At 46.8% G+C, this 17,754-nt stretch overlaps 1 protein-coding gene across 1 annotated transcript; it reads right to left on the minus strand.

Annotated features, from left to right (window-relative positions):
• Positions 1-958: 958 nt before the first annotated feature.
• On the minus strand, positions 959-17,724 carry LOC135827436 (tRNA pseudouridine synthase A-like). Its single transcript, XM_065339937.1, has 11 exons — positions 17,352-17,724; positions 14,124-14,211; positions 13,055-13,181; positions 11,639-11,702; positions 10,326-10,472; positions 9,695-9,747; positions 8,473-8,599; positions 5,089-5,143; positions 3,502-3,561; positions 1,992-2,099; positions 959-1,152 (listed from the first exon to the last, which is right to left on the minus strand). Exons 1-11 carry the CDS (start codon positions 17,447-17,449, stop codon positions 1,009-1,011), a joined length of 1,071 nt encoding a protein of 356 aa, XP_065196009.1. The 5' UTR covers positions 17,450-17,724; the 3' UTR covers positions 959-1,008.
• Positions 17,725-17,754: the final 30 nt, after the last annotated feature.

A 17,754-nucleotide genomic window follows, 5' to 3' on the forward strand; every position in this document is an offset into this window, starting at 1 on the left:
CAAGCCAGCTAATAATACCGCACCATACCGTCGTATACGACTAACGGGTACTCGCTTGCTAACGCCTAGTAACGGATCAGCAGCTAAAACTGATGGGTACCCAGATCAGCCCTAGTTTTGTGCACTCGAACGCGGCGCTACTTTATTTATGAGCTGTCATTTCTCTGGCCAGAACTGTATTTCTTGTCACGCCGTACAGTAGAGTCGCACAACCAAGAACGCAACGTTGTTGGCTAGCCTGGGAGGTTCTTATTTTTCAGCAATATGGCTGCGTTCTGATAGCACATTCTCAGAAACAATTCGCACTGAATCCAAGTATTCCAAAAGCTACCAGAAAACCAACACTGCCGTTATGAACTTGAGGCTGTGGCGTTCTCAGCATTTCAGCGTTCCTAGCATTTCAGGCTGAACATTCTTCAGCGCGCACCTCTACTACACCTTCATATTCCTGCTCAAAGCAGTGCAGCAATGGGGAGGGGGTAGGCAGACAGTAGGCCTACAGTAGAGTGTTGGTTTCTGGCAGCTTTCGGGATACATACGACCCAGCACGAATTGTTTCTAAAGAACGTGCGATAAGAACGTTAATCCGAACGCAGCCAGATTGCTGAACAATACGAACGTCCTCCGCTAGCCCCCTTGAATCATTGCTCTGGGACGCGTCAATCTACACCATGACACTGCAGTAAGTAATGTGCCAAGGTGACCATCCCCGTCCTAGAAATATTTCAATATATCCACATCACTAGAAAGTCACACACGGTTGTAAGTCGCACAAGTTTCTTCACCCCTGAAGTTCAGCGTACACAGGTGTGGCGTACTGAAGTATATTCGGAGAAATGCAGTAATACATTAGTCATGCATACAGGCGATGCTCTCCTTCACCCTCCCCCTCCTCTCTACACACACACACACACACACACACACACACACACGCACGGAAAAGCCCTTGCCGGGAAACTCAACTTGGCAGCACAACAAGTGCTACTAGTTCTAGTGGTTAGGTTCAATTCAATACTGAATGTTCTTGTCGTCATCCTCATCATCCTCCTGTATCCTGTACATATCCGCTTTGCTGTGAGAGCCTGCCATCTCAATAGTACCATCTTTACTGTCACTGAAGTTCAAGCCCCTCTCCGGGAATATCCACGTCACCTGCATGGTACAAACACACACACACACACACACACACACACACACACACACACACACACACACACACACACGCGCGCACGCACGCACACAAGCAGACATACACACAGAAGGTCAGACTTTGCATGCTGGACTGCGCACATTTTCATCCTGCACTGGCACGTTTTGTGTACAGCAGTGCAAGCGCTGGCTTAACACCGTATTTCACTGTATATGCGCCAAAGTCGCTTCAAAGGCAGACATTTTGACAGGATGCAGAAATTAGAGAGGGGGTGCGTCAACTGTACTTTACAGTAAACAAAGACAGAGGAGAACAGAGACAACTGGCTACAGTCCATTTCAAAACTATAGACGCGTACCTAGGCAAAAACCGTTATGCCAGCATCTATACCACATAAAATCTGTGATCACTTTGTGCATAAAATTTTCCAAATTGGGCGTCTGTTATCCAATCCTTTAGAAACTATATGAGAGTAATTGTGGAGCGATCCTGAGCAATATTCCGAAAACTATTCTCAAAAAGTTCCAGCCAAATTTGAAATATTTCAAAAACCCTACGCGTCTATAGTTTTGAAATGCACTGTAGATCATAGTTGTAACGCTGTGTTTCATGCACATAGCAGAGCTAAGGCAACCCTCATCCCAAGTCAATCTGCGTCGGTTGGTCCACAACAGCAGCAACCAGGAGAAAAGTGCTCAACTAAAAAAGAGGAGCAAAATCTCAATAGCGAGAGTTCCCAGATTGCCTAGAGTGCTCAGCACCACAAGGACGGAGCAATACCACAAAGGCAGAAGAGATATGTATCTCTGAAAGGACGGTGTAGGTGTGGCACAGGCCTCACCTCGCCTTCGGGGAATCCGATATGCGTGACGCATGATCCGTGGCGTGGTGCTGTGTACCGGTGGTTGGAGTAGAGCAGTGGGTTGACAGCGTTACGTTGCTCGATCAGCTGTGCAGCAGTGGCAGCAGCAGCAGCAGCAGCAGCAGCAGCAGCAGCAGCAACAGCAGCAGCAGCAGCAGCAGCAGCAACAGCAGCAGCAGCAGCAACAGCAGCAGCAGCAGCAGCAGCAACAGCAGCAGCAGCAGCAGCAACAGCAGCAGCAGCAGCAGCAGTAACAGCAGCAGCAGCAGCAACAGCAGCAGCAGCAGCAACAGCAGCAGCAGCAGCAGCAGCAGCAGCAGCAGCAAAAAGAGGAACAGGAAGAACAGTTACTAGTATGACAGTACTACCAGCTACACTAGTTACAACAGCAGCAGCAGCAGCAGCAGCAGCAGCAAGACCACCCAACACACACACGCACATACACACACCTCCTCCTCAGACATGCCCATCGCGGAAGCGATGATAGCGAACAGCTATGTTAGACATGGCAACTTGTGCTGGGATTACACCATTCAACAGCTTGCAAGGCTGATGAATTGACCGCCACTATTTTTAGCCTGGTATCCACCACACATACACACACACACACACACACACATGCACCCCCCCCCCCCCCCACACGTACACATGGCATCCACCCCCCCCCCCCCCCCATACACGTACACATGGCATCCACCCCCCCCCCCCCCCATACTGTGCACGTACACATGGCATCCACCCCCCACCCCCACACGTACACATGGCATCCACCCCCCACCCCCACCCCCCATACACACGTACAGGGTGCCAAACCCGGTGCATTCTTCAACATGTGTACGGGTCACCATGGTCCCATTGTACGGTGCAACGAGCCCAGCCTACCCAAAAGCGCATGCACGTGATCATTTGGGAGCAAAATCGATGTTCCCGCCAGGTTTTACTGCGAAAAATTGAAACTGCTCGGTCTGCTCCGGCGCGGCATCGAGGCCGGAGCAAGCAGAACATGTTCCGGCCGACCCAGAACAGGTGCAGTCCCAACCAAACGCACTGTTCTGGTGAATCCTGTTCTAGGTTGTACCAACCAAACACACTGTTCTGGTGAATCCTGTTCTTGGTTGTACCAACCAAACACACTGTTCTGGTGAATACTGTTCTGGGTTGTACCAACCAAACACACTGTTCTGGTGAATCCTGTTCGGACTCGGCTGGAGAGCCAAGCATTAATTAAAAATTTTAAAAAGAGAGAGGACCACAAGTTTACAAGTCACCCGTTGGTTTGCACATTCCAGACGTGATGCAGCTAAGCATCGGGTCGTTGAATGTCAGTATGACATCAGTCAGTGTTGTGCTAATCGTTGCAAGCTCTGACTCACCAGCATCCTGCTGATAGTACATATAGTTAGACTTGCACAAAACGGGTAACTTGTAAACTTCTGATCCTCTCTCTTTTTTTTAGAAAAGGTAGGCCGGTAAAAGCAACGGCAGTTACCTCTTCACCCGTGGTCTCATCTCGTCCGACGGACACTAGCGCTGTCGCCGTCCGTTCCACCTAGCAGGTCACACGACACAGGTCACACGACACAGCCACCAAGACAGAGGTCACAATCACATGACACAGCGACCAAGTCGATGATGACACAGCCACCAAGACACAGCCACCAAGACCACGGCGACAGCAAGGACAATAGAGATATTCAAATTACACGGTGGCACATGCTGCCTACTACCGGTAGTATTGAAACTAGGGATGAAACGATCATCCATTTCTTCTTATCGAGTACCGTTTATTATAAACGATCGAGTTATCATAAAACGAGTATGCTGGATATGTATGACGTATCAAAATGATGCTGGTCTCCGGAATATGATAATAGTGCATGAATGACTTGTGCATACAGTAAAAACACAGTACATGTACTAGTATACATCATGTACTAGTATACATCATGTACTAGTAGTCTAGTACATGTACATGTATGTCACGAATGCTGATGCCTACAAACAGGCGCCTCAATCGACTCCCAGTGACTATCGAATCCTGCACAGCCAGTTGGTTTTCCTGGGGGGGGGGGGGGGGGGGTACACACCGGATCCCAAAGGTGCGAAGGTGACTAGAAAAAGGTGTGAATTTTGTCACCTTGGATGACTCGCAGTGCTGGGGTTGACTATGCAGAGCAGACAGTGTGACTTAGCTAGTAGTGGTACAGTACTATGCACACATACATGCACAAGTACAAGTACTGCATACTCGATAACAGCATAACGAGTAGCGATCATAGAGATAACGAGTAAGTTCCGAGTAATCGGTGTAATCGTTTCATCCCTAATTGAAACTACTTGGGAGATCACAATCTCAACACGCAGTTCACGAGAACGAGTACACACAGTTCACGACTGATTTCAGGGCTTTCCATTAAACCTCCAACCCCGTACTACACATACAGTCATCGACTACACCATGCAGAACGATGGTTCCCAAATTGTCACCCCAGGAGGCCATCATCAGGGACAGTCGTTGTGCGTGGCGGTGAAGCCGAGGAATGCTTGTGTGTAGTACGGGTCGGAGGTGTTGCTGTAAGAGAAGAAATCTGTGGGTGCACATCCAGTGCATTTGCAGATTTGCACGCTTCTCTCGCGACGGGCGTGTACATGGTGGAGTCTACACACATGGTAGTGGAAAGATGACACGGCTATATAATGGAGCTTCACAGCTGTGAAAAGGGTGCTCAACATCAAATGTGAAGCAATGACACACAAGTCATCGAGCAATAGACAGCCGAGAAATTCATTGGTACTCGGAGTTTCGTGCAAAAGCACTCATAAGACAACTTCATAATCTGAATCAAAGAGTAGTAAATGTTAATCCCCGTACTATATCCTCCACCCGTCACCACAATGTGCTCTTAGCTGAATATTTTATTACTACCCCCTGATCTGAATTATGAAGTTGTCCGTGAGTGCTTTTGCACGAAACTCAGAGCAAACCACGAATTTTTCGGCTATCCATTGCTGGATGACTTGTGCATACATGAAGGACATAATTATACAGCTGTGCAGTAGTACAGTAGTGCAGTACCTGTCGAGGTAAGAAATGATCACAGGTGATGTCGATGTGGATCAGCTGACTTTCTCTGTACAGCCAACATAAAAAGATACAGAAACGCGCACATACATACATACACACGCACACGCACACACACACACACACACACAGTATGAACAGTTGTGTCAGGTGAAGTCTGACCCAAAGTACAAAGTTAGCATCCTGAACTAGTTCCCATTACAGTACAATATACACAAGAGTACACAACCCCCCCGAGTGTGCAACGCCGATCCAGCTCTGCATAGGGTCTTGGTCGAGCGGAATCGGATCTTCTGATGTCATGCGTACAATCCACACCAGGGCAAGGCCGGTCTCGAGGCAGGACACCGTTGTTTTTGATCCGAGAGTACCCGCGACTCCCCGGGTTTCCCTCAGATGTGCACGGTATTATGACGCAAAGATCCAATTACGCTCGGCCAAGACACTATGCAGAGCTGGATCAGGCGTTGCACACTCTGGGGGGGGGGTTATGTACTCTTGATATACATTGTGACCACAATAATAGAAAAGCCGACAGGATCACTTTTCTAAATTATTGTGCATGTGGAGACACAGCAGTACCAGTATTCGTAGTACAGTAAAACCTGGCCTAATCGGATGCCCCTTGGCGCAGCGGAAACTGTCCTCATACCGGTATGACAGGATTCCGCGGTTTGATCCAGGGACGCAGGTTGGATCCACAGCACTCTGGGTGCATGAATAATGTGTCCGGTCAATACAGGATTCCGCTTGGTACAAGGTGTGGCAAAAACAGGTTTTACTGTCAGGGGCCGTCCGGGGTTAACTATTGTTTTTGAGAAACGAAAAGTTTTAGTATTCGTTTCTGCAGGTAAAATGCAGTCCAACGAAATATTGATTTCAATCTTCTTCACCCAGACGTAACTTGGCATTCTCCATGTACATTCAATATTTATATTTTCAAAACGAAACTCCTAAAACCCACCCACCCCCAAACGAAAACATTTCGTTTTGAAAATACTATTGGTAACCTCCAACTTAGGGTATTTCCCTGTATTACTGTGATTTTTTTCATTTGTTGAAGGGTGTGATGGCGTGTGCAAATGTGAGGTGGCAAATACTGTATAGCAGGAAATTTTCGGACGGAAATATTTTCGGACAAAGCCGAATTTCGACCTAAGTCCTTTCGTACGGATTTTATTTTCGTACAGTGCTGCATGCTAAATGCACGTGTTCGCAAACAGTACGCATGTATAATATTGTATTGTGTACATAATTTCACATGAAACAAATTTTAGTACAGAATTTATTTTAGTACAAAAGAGGCCATGTACGAAATTGTACGAAAATAAATTCCTACAAAAGAGAAAGACCAAGGAACTACAAGTTACGCTATATTGTCCACTAACACCACCAGTTACTAAACAATCAGCTCATGCGACAATTCCGTCCGAAATTTTCCTGCTATGCATAAGTAAGATGCTGTCAACCAGTGGGTCCATTGTTATTAGGCATCATGCCTGTTTTGATTTCCACTATAAATATAGTATACCACAACAACAACAACAACAACAACAACAACAACAACAACAACATATCTCTTATTGGCGATGGTGCCATCGTGAGAATAAAGAATTCAACAAATACCCACTTTGGGTTGCATTTCACCAAATACAATGTACAGTCAAAACATGATAAGACATACTGGTACCCACAAGGAAAACGAAAAAAGTACTTCCTACCCAAAATACTTACTACACCCACGCTGCAATCAAGTGTGACAATAGGGCTTGAAAGTGATGACGTCAAAACGGCCAGGGAGTAGTAAGTTGACAGCAGATTTCTATTTTTGGATCCACTAAGGTGTGACTTTGCTATTGCCTAAGTATGTGGGTGCATAGCAACCCACTCATGTCGCATGCAGGTGTGACTTTTATTTCGCCACCAGTTGTAACCCCGCCCCCAGTAGCCAAATCAGTCAGTTTCACTGGCTACATCACCATGCTGTGGGTAAGACCGCTTGAAATGTGCTTGGATCCATACAAAAACTGGATCCAAGTGGATCCAGTTTTTGAATTTTTGAAATTGTTGCTATGCTGTGACGTAGCACTTTCAAGCCCTATTCGTTTCGTCAACTGCAAACATTACGTACTAGACAGCAGTACAGAGGCAGTGCGCCTTAACCTGCAGTAGTGCTGAAATGCCCGTAATGGGCAGAGCGTAGTACGTACGTTGTCTGATGATTGGGTTTTGCCATGAAACTCTGAGTAACAACGAACAGAAGTGAGGGAGGTAGGCTCCTCCGACACAAAGCACTCATTTTCAATTCACAAAAGTCATTTGCAGTGAGTTTTACTGACCGGTTTCATACTTTTCATACAAGTGGGCCGCCAAAACGCCAGGGGGTCCAAATTTGGACACTGCCAAAACTTACAATACATACATTAGTAGTAGAGTACAACATTTGCATGCCTGCATGTTTACGTTTATCACAATACGTACACTAGTACTATAAGTACAACATATTGCATGCCTACACACCAACATTGCAATTCTTGCCTGTTACACCGTAGATTCAATATCTACGCTGTAGGATAGATTCCCATTGCTCTTGGGGCCCCTGGCGTTTTGGCGGCCCACTTGTACAATTACAGTTCGCCCGCTCTTGCATAAATTGTGTTATTTTGTCATTTGTCTATCACTCTGATGATTACTCTTTGAAGTATGAAACCGGTCAGTAAAACTCACTGCAAATGACTTTTGTGAATTGAAAATGAGTGCTTTGTGTCGGAGGAGCCTACCTCCCTCAATTGCTTTCTTTTGTGTTCCTCTTGTTTACTAGACAATAGTATGTCTTACACCGTGTACGTACTAAGAGGTTAGGACTACACGTTACAGTTAGGGCTGAGTCGGGTAGCATTTTCTTCCGGTATCGGGTTCGGGCAGTTTTACACGGGTAGCACGGGTACCCGATCGGGTAATGTTTCCATGGTAACACCACAATGCACCCCTTCCCTTACACACTGGGTAGACATGCGGAGTACTACATGAATTTGTACACGTGCAGCTGTACATGATGTCATCTGCGACTTCGGGTTTTCGGGTACTATTCTGTATCCGTCTACCCGAGGTCCTCACGGGTAGCACGGGTACCCGATCGGGTAATGTTTCCATGATAACACCACAATGCACCCCTTCTCGTACACACTGGGTAGACATGCGGAGTCCTACATGAATTTGTACACGCGCACTGTACATGATGTCATCTGCGACTTCGGGTTTTCGGGTACTATTCTGTATCCGTCTACCCGAGGTCCTCACGGGTAGCACGGGTACCCGACTACCCGTGCACACCACTAGTTAGAGTACATGTAGCTCCAGCCCTACAAGTCCTCTTACCCATAGGTCATGTACTGGCCAGAGCGGGTATCCTCTTCAGTTACACTGATGTCATACACCTTACACACGGTGGTGGCAAGGGATTGTACGTATGTCTCCGTCGTGAACGAAGAGAGTGCGTGACGACCTAACAACACACATACGTAGACACACGTGCACACACGTACGCATGCATGCACACACGTACGCACACACGCATACACACACCACACACACACACACACACACACACACACACACACACACACACACACACACACACACACACACACACACACACATATACACATGCACACACACATATACACATATACACATATACACATGCACACACACACACACACACACACACACACACACACACACACACACACACACACACACACACACACACACACACACACACACACACACACACACACACACACACACACACACACACACACACACACACACACACACACACACACACACACACACACACACACATAATTATACAGTGGCAACAGGAAGAAGATGAATACGAAGACACAATCATAGAGATTAGGATAAGGGCAACACGGCACACTTCGTACGCACACCGGTGTGAATGAGTGACCGACACTTTGTGTCGTCTTTCCTAGCAGTCTAACTGTTCTCCTTTTGTTGGTGTTTCGGAAACTCGGAGCTCGGAACTCAGATTTCTAGCTCCCGCTCTTGCCCTCAGTTTGTGCATCTTTTTGGTGAAAGTTAGTGATGGTGAGCGAACGTTCTTTGCCAGAATTTTGCAGCTCAGAGAGCGTTGTGTGGAAACTGGACAGGCATGTATGTTGAGTCAACATTTGCCATCATCCCAGACACACGGAAACAAGGTGGAACGGGTACGTGGCACGAAGACATTTTATCGGAGAGACGTAGAGAAAGACGAACCAAACGACTACATGATGGAAGAGAGAGAGAGAGAGAGAGAGAGAGAGAGAGAGAGAGAGAGAGAGAGAGAGAGAGAGAGAGAGAGAGAGAGAGAGAGAGAGAGAGAAAGAGAGAGAGAGAGAACGAGTGCAAGATAAAGGGCCTGGGTAGCTATGGCAAATACGGGCACGCAAGTAGCTACCCAGGCCAACGGAACAAAAGGTGAGTAGGTGAGGGTAAGTACGGGGTGCATGCAGCATTACAGGTCAGCTGGAGAAGGTTGTAGAATGCACGGGAGGAGATACCTAACAATAACTAGAAATGCACAACGTACCTGCAAACACAGCCTTTGCCACAACGTCCATCTTCTCCACGTCCAATCTCTTCCTGAATAAGTGGACACACAGATACACACATACAGGTAAGTACACTCATCAGTCACGTGTCTGTCTGCTACTACACGTACTACTACATGCTGCTTTGCTGATGATGATTTTTTTTTTTTTTTTTAAATCCGGTCGCACGTCCAGCGGCCCCCGGGGCGCTGGCCATGCAGCCGTGAGTAAGCGGTAGATCTACACACATTCATTGAATGCGCTGCAGCGCGCTGGTCGCAGCGGATCAACATGTGCGCTGCCTGAAACGTTCTGTACGGCCATTCGACTGGATTTCCATGTCCACGACAGTACATTAACAGTGTGCTCTCCCATACTCAACAGCACATTCTGAAGAGGACATGAAAAATTGTCGAAACGTCAACATTGATCAGTATGAAGTCTTGCACCGGTTCTGCGGTTCGCCTATCTACTGTTTCGCCAATAGAATTGTATGATATCATTAGAAAGCCAGGCCGAATCAGTGTTGCCACTCCAAACCTGCTTGGTTTACTGCACAAAACCCAGCATCCAGCCAGGTTCACACCTCGAAACCAGAGTTCGACACGAAATCCCCCTACATGTACTAACTTGGAGACGTGATACCAGCAGTTCTTGTAGTTGTCCAAGCTGTAGGAGTTGTATGAGGGAACGACACGGATCGTGTGTCGGACGGTTCGGCTCGTAGCTGAACGTGCTGTGGAAAACTCATCCGGAATACAGGCAGCGGCAAGGATTCTGCAAGACAAGAAGAAGAAAAACACTGCACTAGTTACAGTAGACATTCGTACATGTACATGTAGATCTACCGATTTTGCAATAGGCCTTGAAAGTGAGGATGTATGAAGTCAATAAATTACGACTTCTGGGTAAAGTAAATGGATCCACTCTGACTACTGTATCATGTGTATGGTTAGCCGGCTGTATAGCGAAGTACAGTCGCTTATCCGGTCCTCCTATATCCGGATCCCTCGCCATCCGGAAGAAAATAGTTGGTTACCGATTTACAGCATATGCCATGCATACATACAGTATGTGTGTTCGATTATCCGGTTCCCTCGCCTATCCGGATATTTTAGTGGGAACGGATGTGCGCGGTTATGCGAGGTCTGACTGTACATTGTATATTGTATAGTAGTATACGGTGGGTAGTGGGTATCGTAATTCCCCGATTATAAGTCGCACCCCTATTTTCAGGTTTGAGCAATATTGATTTGATATATTGACTTCAGTAGTAAGTCCTCTCTTGTCACATGCTGATGTGATTGTTCTCTACCAAGTGGTGGGAGTCTGACCAGGAGTGCCCAGTCCAGTGACCACCAGTGGCAAAGGCACAGCCAGGGTAGGGTGCATTTGATGTGGCTCACGGCTACTGTATTCCCCCGAATATAAGTCGCACCTTGTTACACTAAAATTCAGGGGAAAAAAACAGGGGGTGCGACTTACGGTCGAACTACTGAAGCGTGAATATATTGAACCAATATTGCTCAAACTTGAAAATGGGGGTGCGACTTATAATCGAGTGTGACTTATAATCGGGGAAACGGTATCTAGCTTCTGCATGCCAGGTATCAGCTTGCAGTACTGACACCACTGTTTTGCGACAAGATAGGCAGATTCACCTGGTACCCGGGCAAGCCATGAAACAGGCAAAGACAGGGACACCACTGTTTTGTGACAAGATAGGCAGATTCACCTGGTACCCGGGCAAGTCATGAAACAGGCAAAGACAGGGACACCACTGTTTTGTGACAAGATAGGCAGATTCACCTGGTACCCGGGCAAGTCATGAAACAGGCAAAGACAGGGGTGCTGGGTTCGAATCCCGCTCGTGGATCCTTCTTTTGCAACACCATACACTACAGAAAGCATACACAGAACCAAGAGAGCACCGACAAGCTGACCTCATCTGGAAGTTGGACATGCAGTACATGTTCATCGGGTAGATGATGTCTTGAACTACAGTATCTGCAACACACAATACAAAACAATACAAACAATACATACTTGTACAATACTCAAATCTGTGGACAGCAACTATATACAACACATACACGACACACAACAAAACTTTCAAGAGACCATAAACAATAGTATGCGACCGTGATCTCTTTTCTATGGGCGAGATGCGAGGCGTGCTGACTTCATTACAAAAAAATCATGGTACAATGTATCAAACACCACACTGCCGGAAATCAAACACCACACTTTACCTGTGATAAGAAACCAACTTTCGTACGGAACTGCAGTTCATGCAACCAAAATGTTGAAATCGCGTCTATCCTTGAACGAATCAAGCAAAAAACGGATGTGCTAGTACGAGAGAGTGTGGGTTTAACTTCAAGTCCATGAGTACAGGGTGTGATGCAGGCAGACGCAACGAAAGTAGGGCGTTGCACACTGCATGCTCTTGTTTATGGACTCATGATGCAACACATACAACACTGGTTGCGCTATGCAGAGCTCACTGACTTGTCAGTTTGAGCACTCTGGCAAGGTACGCTCTTGCGCTATGCAGAGCTCACTGACTTGTCAGTTTGAGCACTCTGGCAAGGTACGCTCTTGCGCTATGCAGAGCTCACTGACTTGTCAGTTTGAGCACTCTGGCAAGGTACGCTCTTGCGCTATGCAGAGCTCACTGACTTGTCAGTTTGAGCACTCTGGCAAGGTACGCTCTTGCGCTATGCAGAGCTCACTGACTTGTCAGTTTGAGCACTCTGGCAAGGTACGCTCTTGCGCTATGCAGAGCTCACTGACTTGTCAGTTTGAGCACTCTGGCAAGGTACGCTCTTGCGCTATGCAGAGCTCACTGACTTGTCAGTTTGAGCACTCTGGCAAGGTAGGCTCTTGCGCTATGCAGAGCTCACTGACTTGTCAGTTTGAGCACTCTGGCAAGGTACGCTCTTGCGCTATGCAGAGCTCACTGACTTGTCAGTTTGAGCACTCTGGCAAGGTTCGCTCTTGCGCTATGCAGAGCTCACTGACTTGTCAGTTTGAGCACTCTGGCAAGGTACGCTCGGGCCTGGTTTAAATCTGGCTTTGGAAAATCTATTTTTCATTGCTATCGGGTTCGGCCTCATTTCCTCGGTGCCGCGCTGATGAGTCCACAAAGGACGAAATAGTTCTGTCCGCAGATTGAGTACAACTAAGAGCACATAGACCAGCGTGCGCACAGTTCAGACGGTGTCAGTGAAAGCGTACTTCGCCACTCCCAGCATTCTCGACGCCAATGTACGGTAAAAGCTCACGTCACAGATCATTTGATGCAGCACAACGCAAAACAGTGGCCACAAGAAATCCTATTAGGTTCTTTCTCTTACCTTCGGTTACCTTGCGTGCAATGGTGACCTCAGCAACGTTGAAGATGGCGCTGACGCCGGACTCCGTGCGGGTGGCGAATGCCACGTGTTGGAGCTCACTACCTTGGGACTTCTCGCTGTAGGCTCTCTATAAGCAGGAGTACGGACAGCACCATGAACAACACCATGAACAATAACAACCACAGCAGCAACAGCAACAGCAACAGCAGCAGCAGCAGCAGCAGCAACAACAACAACAACAACAACAACAACAACAACAACAACAACAACAATCCCTTATTGGCGATGGTGCCATCGTGAGAATAAAGAATTCAAACAAAAATTCAAAATTCAAAACAACAACAACAAAAACAACCAACCACGACGACGACGACGACAACAACAACAGCAGCAGCAGCAGCAACATTCGAAACAACAACATGACAAACAAACACATACACACTTATCATTTAAACTTCATAAAGGACACAACAGATACCCAAGTGGCTTGGTACAGGAGATTCGGGTACGACATGAACAATGTTTTTTTCAGGGACGGCAACAAACGTTTGTGACAACCCCCAGTTAGAAGTCTTGTTCAGGATTCTGGAGTTTGAATTCGAGGCTTGAAAGCGGTTTCACCGTGGGTCTAATTCCACCGGCACATCCAGTAGAGTAATGATAAGTCACTGCAAGAGTACATGAGATCCAGAGTGTGCAGCTTGGGGCCTTTTCTGATATGGGTGTCTGTCACGGCGGAATTCCGCGATTACATCATATTTGGCGCAGATCTGAGGCGGGAAATGGCGTAGTGCGTACAACTGAGCTGCAGTTGTGCAGGACGAGACCTGCTTGAATCCTGCTTGTGCGCATGCACTACATCACTAAAACGATGTAATCACGGAATTCCGCCGTGACAGCAACTCATCCGAGCTGCACACTCTGGTCTTCACGTACTCTTGGTCACTGGCACATCCAGTAGAGTGATGATAACCCTCAAGTCAAATTTATATGTAGTTAATTCCCTGCCGGGAAACACTTTGCAATGCGTCGACTGACGTATGAATTGGGCTTTGTGGAGTGTACGTACCTTCAGTGCAGCCTCCACGCTGGGTTTAGAAAGCGTCTTGATCTTTCTCATCTCCTTCAGCTCCAGCGCGGCATCAGATTGGCTACCACTGGAGGTGTGGGAGTTGACACATGCAGACACAAAACATACAAAGATGCGCACCACAAACACAAACACAAACACACATAACTGTTATACACATGCAAAGGTTGGTCCAAACAGCAGCACAGATGGACAAATGGGTAAACAGCAAACGACCACAAACACACATAGAGGAACAGGCAGACAAATAGGCAGGCCACCAAAAACAAACAGACAGACATCACAGACATCACAGGCAGACATTACAGACAACAGTAGTAGATAGCCGAACAGCACAACAGGAAGAAACTGATACCGATAACCGTTGACGTTTCAACCATAGAGGTTTTCTTCAGAATGATGTGCAGACAGACAGACAGACAGATAGACACACACAGACACTGAACTCCACTGCAGTTTGCTTTTTTAACGTTAGGACGAACTGTTAACGTTTCAACCATAGAGGTTTATTTCAGAATGATGTACAGACAGACAGACACACACACACACGCACACACACACACACTGAACTCCGCTGCAGTATGCTTCTTTTTAAACGGTATGACGCATCTCCATCTCAAACACTCCTCCACCACAGTCTCTCAGCTGCACTGAATGCAATAAATTATCAAAACTTCACCCAGTGGTCAGCATCAGGGCAAGAAAAAGGCAGTGCAGGCAAATACAAAATATCAATACCACGCAGCCAGAGGAACATTCTAGAATTCACACCTCACATACAGTGCTGTCGGGCGCCAAAGAACAGAGTGCCGAAGAACGGCCAGGCCAGGATTTCACCAAGCACAGCATACCAATGTACACACGGTGACTCGACTGTGCACACAGACTGTAATATATGAACATAAGAATGATCTAGGCTAGGTAAGAGGCTGATCCCCAAATTCTTCGGTGCCCGACAGTACTGTAATTCACACAATTGATCACAGAACTGCAGTTGTGCTAGGTGTGACTTGTACCTACCAACCACCCCGATTTGGCCAGGACCGTTGCGATATCGCAGCGTGGCACACCCAAAAGTGCATTCGTCGCATGCCTCACCGCTACATTTGTATACATTTTCATACCTAGGTATGGCATTGTCCCGATCTCAGGTTTTCACAGGTTTGGCCAGGACCGTTGCGATATCGCAGGGTGGTACAGTGGTCCCTCTATAATCCGGCACCATTTGTGCCACGGAAATCTGCTGGATTAGGGAGGGTGCTGGATTATCTGATTTACTGCTGCAATGTGCATGAAGAGGACATTTTGGCTACTGAAAATTGTGCTGGTTTATCGAGGGTGCTGGTTTATAAAGTGCTGGATTAGAGAGGGTGCTGGTTTATAAAGTGCTGGATTAGAGAGGGACGACAGTAACAGGCACCCAAAAGTGCATTTGTCGCATGCCTCACAGCTTCATTTGTATACATTTTCATACCTAGGGTCCTAGGTATGTCATTGTCCCGATCTCAGGTTTTCACAGGTTGGCAGGTACGCTGTTTACAGACAACTGTGGTGGATTTAGAATCCGGTCGGATGCTGAGTGCAGTGGTATTTTCAACGCTATGGAACTTGTGTGAGTTGCAGTGACATTTGAGACTGGGTCGTACGCCAATACTGTAAAACATGTTATTTTCGGTGTAACTTTAATTTCGGTGATTTCGGTGGAAAAAACCAGGCACCAAAATTTAAATTACACCTAAAAGGCACTAGAGTATGCACTGTATGTGAAGGGAATGCTGGTCACCTAATTCTACATTACACCTGAAACCTGGCAGGTTCCTGGCACCGAAATTTTAATACACCTAAATTTACATGGTTTACAGTAGGGCTCAAACGGTCACGGTTTTACCCCTGACGGTTAACTGCTAAGCTAACGGTCGGTTAACCGGTTATAACCTATAAGCCACGGCAATCCTGCGGACTCTTTTTTAACCGTATGTTTGACTATACTCATTCAAAAAATGTACCCTATTCAGTACAACGCACACTTGTACATTCTCTTGCATGCTCATTCATACATACTCTCACACGAAGAGACCAGATATGACCGAGTTGACAGCCAAGAAATTGCGTACGCGTGCCACAGCCCGCGAAAGTACACACTTTGCAACGACCTGATACTTAAAAAATAAACTGAAAAGTTACTGCGTAACCGTTATCTTTATCGGTTAACCGTTAATTCTTCGTAACCGGTCTGCAACCGGTTAATCGGACTAATCGTTTGAGCCCTAGTTTACAGTACATGCCACTGGTATGGATTTGTTACCAATAGCGGACGTGAGGTGTGAATTCTAGAATGTTCCTCTGTATTTGTATCTGGCGTCTGCCTGCTCTTCCTCACTGATGCCTGAGGATGCTGACTGGGTGAAGTGTTGACAATTTATTGTATTCAGTGCGGCTGAGAGATTGCGGAGGAGTGTTTGGGGAGATGTTATCAAAAGGACGTCAAAAGATCACATGTTCTTACTGAATCAAGCGGACAGGAGTAATTCATTAAAAAAAGCATTGTTCGTGACGAGGTAAGGGAGTTTCTGTCTTCAGAAGTGGCGATACACCGCCTTCATTCCATAGCTTGCCTGCAACACGCCTAATATGTTTTGTATCAGCACAACCGTTTTTGCTTGATTTGTTCAAGCATCGACGTGATTTCAACATTTTGGGTACATGAACTGCAGTTCTGTATGAAAGTTGGTTCAAGCCACAGGTAAAGACAAGTGTGGTGTTTGATTTCCTGCAGTGTGCAGAGTACAGCTGTGTGATGACTGCAATCAAGAGTCTATAACCCCAAGAGTGTGCAACTCGGGACTGGCTGCTGCAGGCTCACTGCGCGGCGGAATTCCAACATTACGTCATGCCGCTGAGGCACAGAGGACAAAACTCTGCATTCCGATCCGCGGCCACGGTGCTTGGTATCAGGGAGTAGTACAAGCGCAACGAATGTGTACGTCATTTTTGACGTAAGGTTGGAATTCGTGTCTGCGTATGTGCTTGCGTGTGTGCATGCTTGGAGACACACACACAGGTGCATGAATGTGCCTGCCGGTGTGTTTGCACACGAGTGTGCCTTCGTGTGTCCACGCAGGTGATTATGGTGCACAAAAAAGAAAACACCCATACAAAAAGTTGAAAAAACGGAATTCGCTCTGACAGAGCCGGAGAGAGACGTACCGAAACGCAAATCCATTGTACTCCAAAGCCAGTAGCAGCTTGCGCGTGGGTACGTACATTGACCTCTCAAGGGCACGTCTCCATGTTATACCACCCATTCTAGATCAAATAAACGCCCCTTGGGTGATGCTTCACAGGATATCTCTCTCCTGACTGCTGACAATAATTATACAGAGCCCTTGACCTTCAGGGATTCGAGTTTCTACTGGATCTCTCCTCAGGCAGCACACATGTTCCCTGGTTATTTATTATTCGTTGATATTGCAATGCTACTATTGCAAGATACCATTGTGAATACCAGATATACGTATTCCGAAGGCAACAGCTACCTACTACAATGTAGTATTTCACCACGCGATGACCATAGCCTTCACCAAAAAAAGTGTTTCGAAATTAAAATTAT

Source organism: Sycon ciliatum, chromosome 11 (genome assembly GCF_964019385.1).
Source record: "Sycon ciliatum chromosome 11, ocSycCili1.1, whole genome shotgun sequence".
NCBI lineage: Eukaryota > Metazoa > Porifera > Calcarea > Leucosolenida > Sycettidae > Sycon > Sycon ciliatum.

What these genes read in the sequence shown, in the direction of transcription:
- LOC135827436 (XM_065339937.1), bottom strand. Translation starts at nt 17,449, where the DNA reads ATGGGTGGTATAACATGGAGACGTGCCCTTGAGAGGTCAATGTACGTA. An exon ending in TGCACGCAAGGTAACCGAAG is followed by an intron (nt 11,703 to 13,054) that starts GTAAGAGAAAGA and finishes TGTGTGTTGCAG; the next exon opens with ATACTGTAGTTCAAGACATC. An exon ending in ATGTCCAACTTCCAGATGAG is followed by an intron (nt 10,473 to 11,638) that starts GTCAGCTTGTCG and finishes CTTGTCTTGCAG; the next exon opens with AATCCTTGCCGCTGCCTGTA.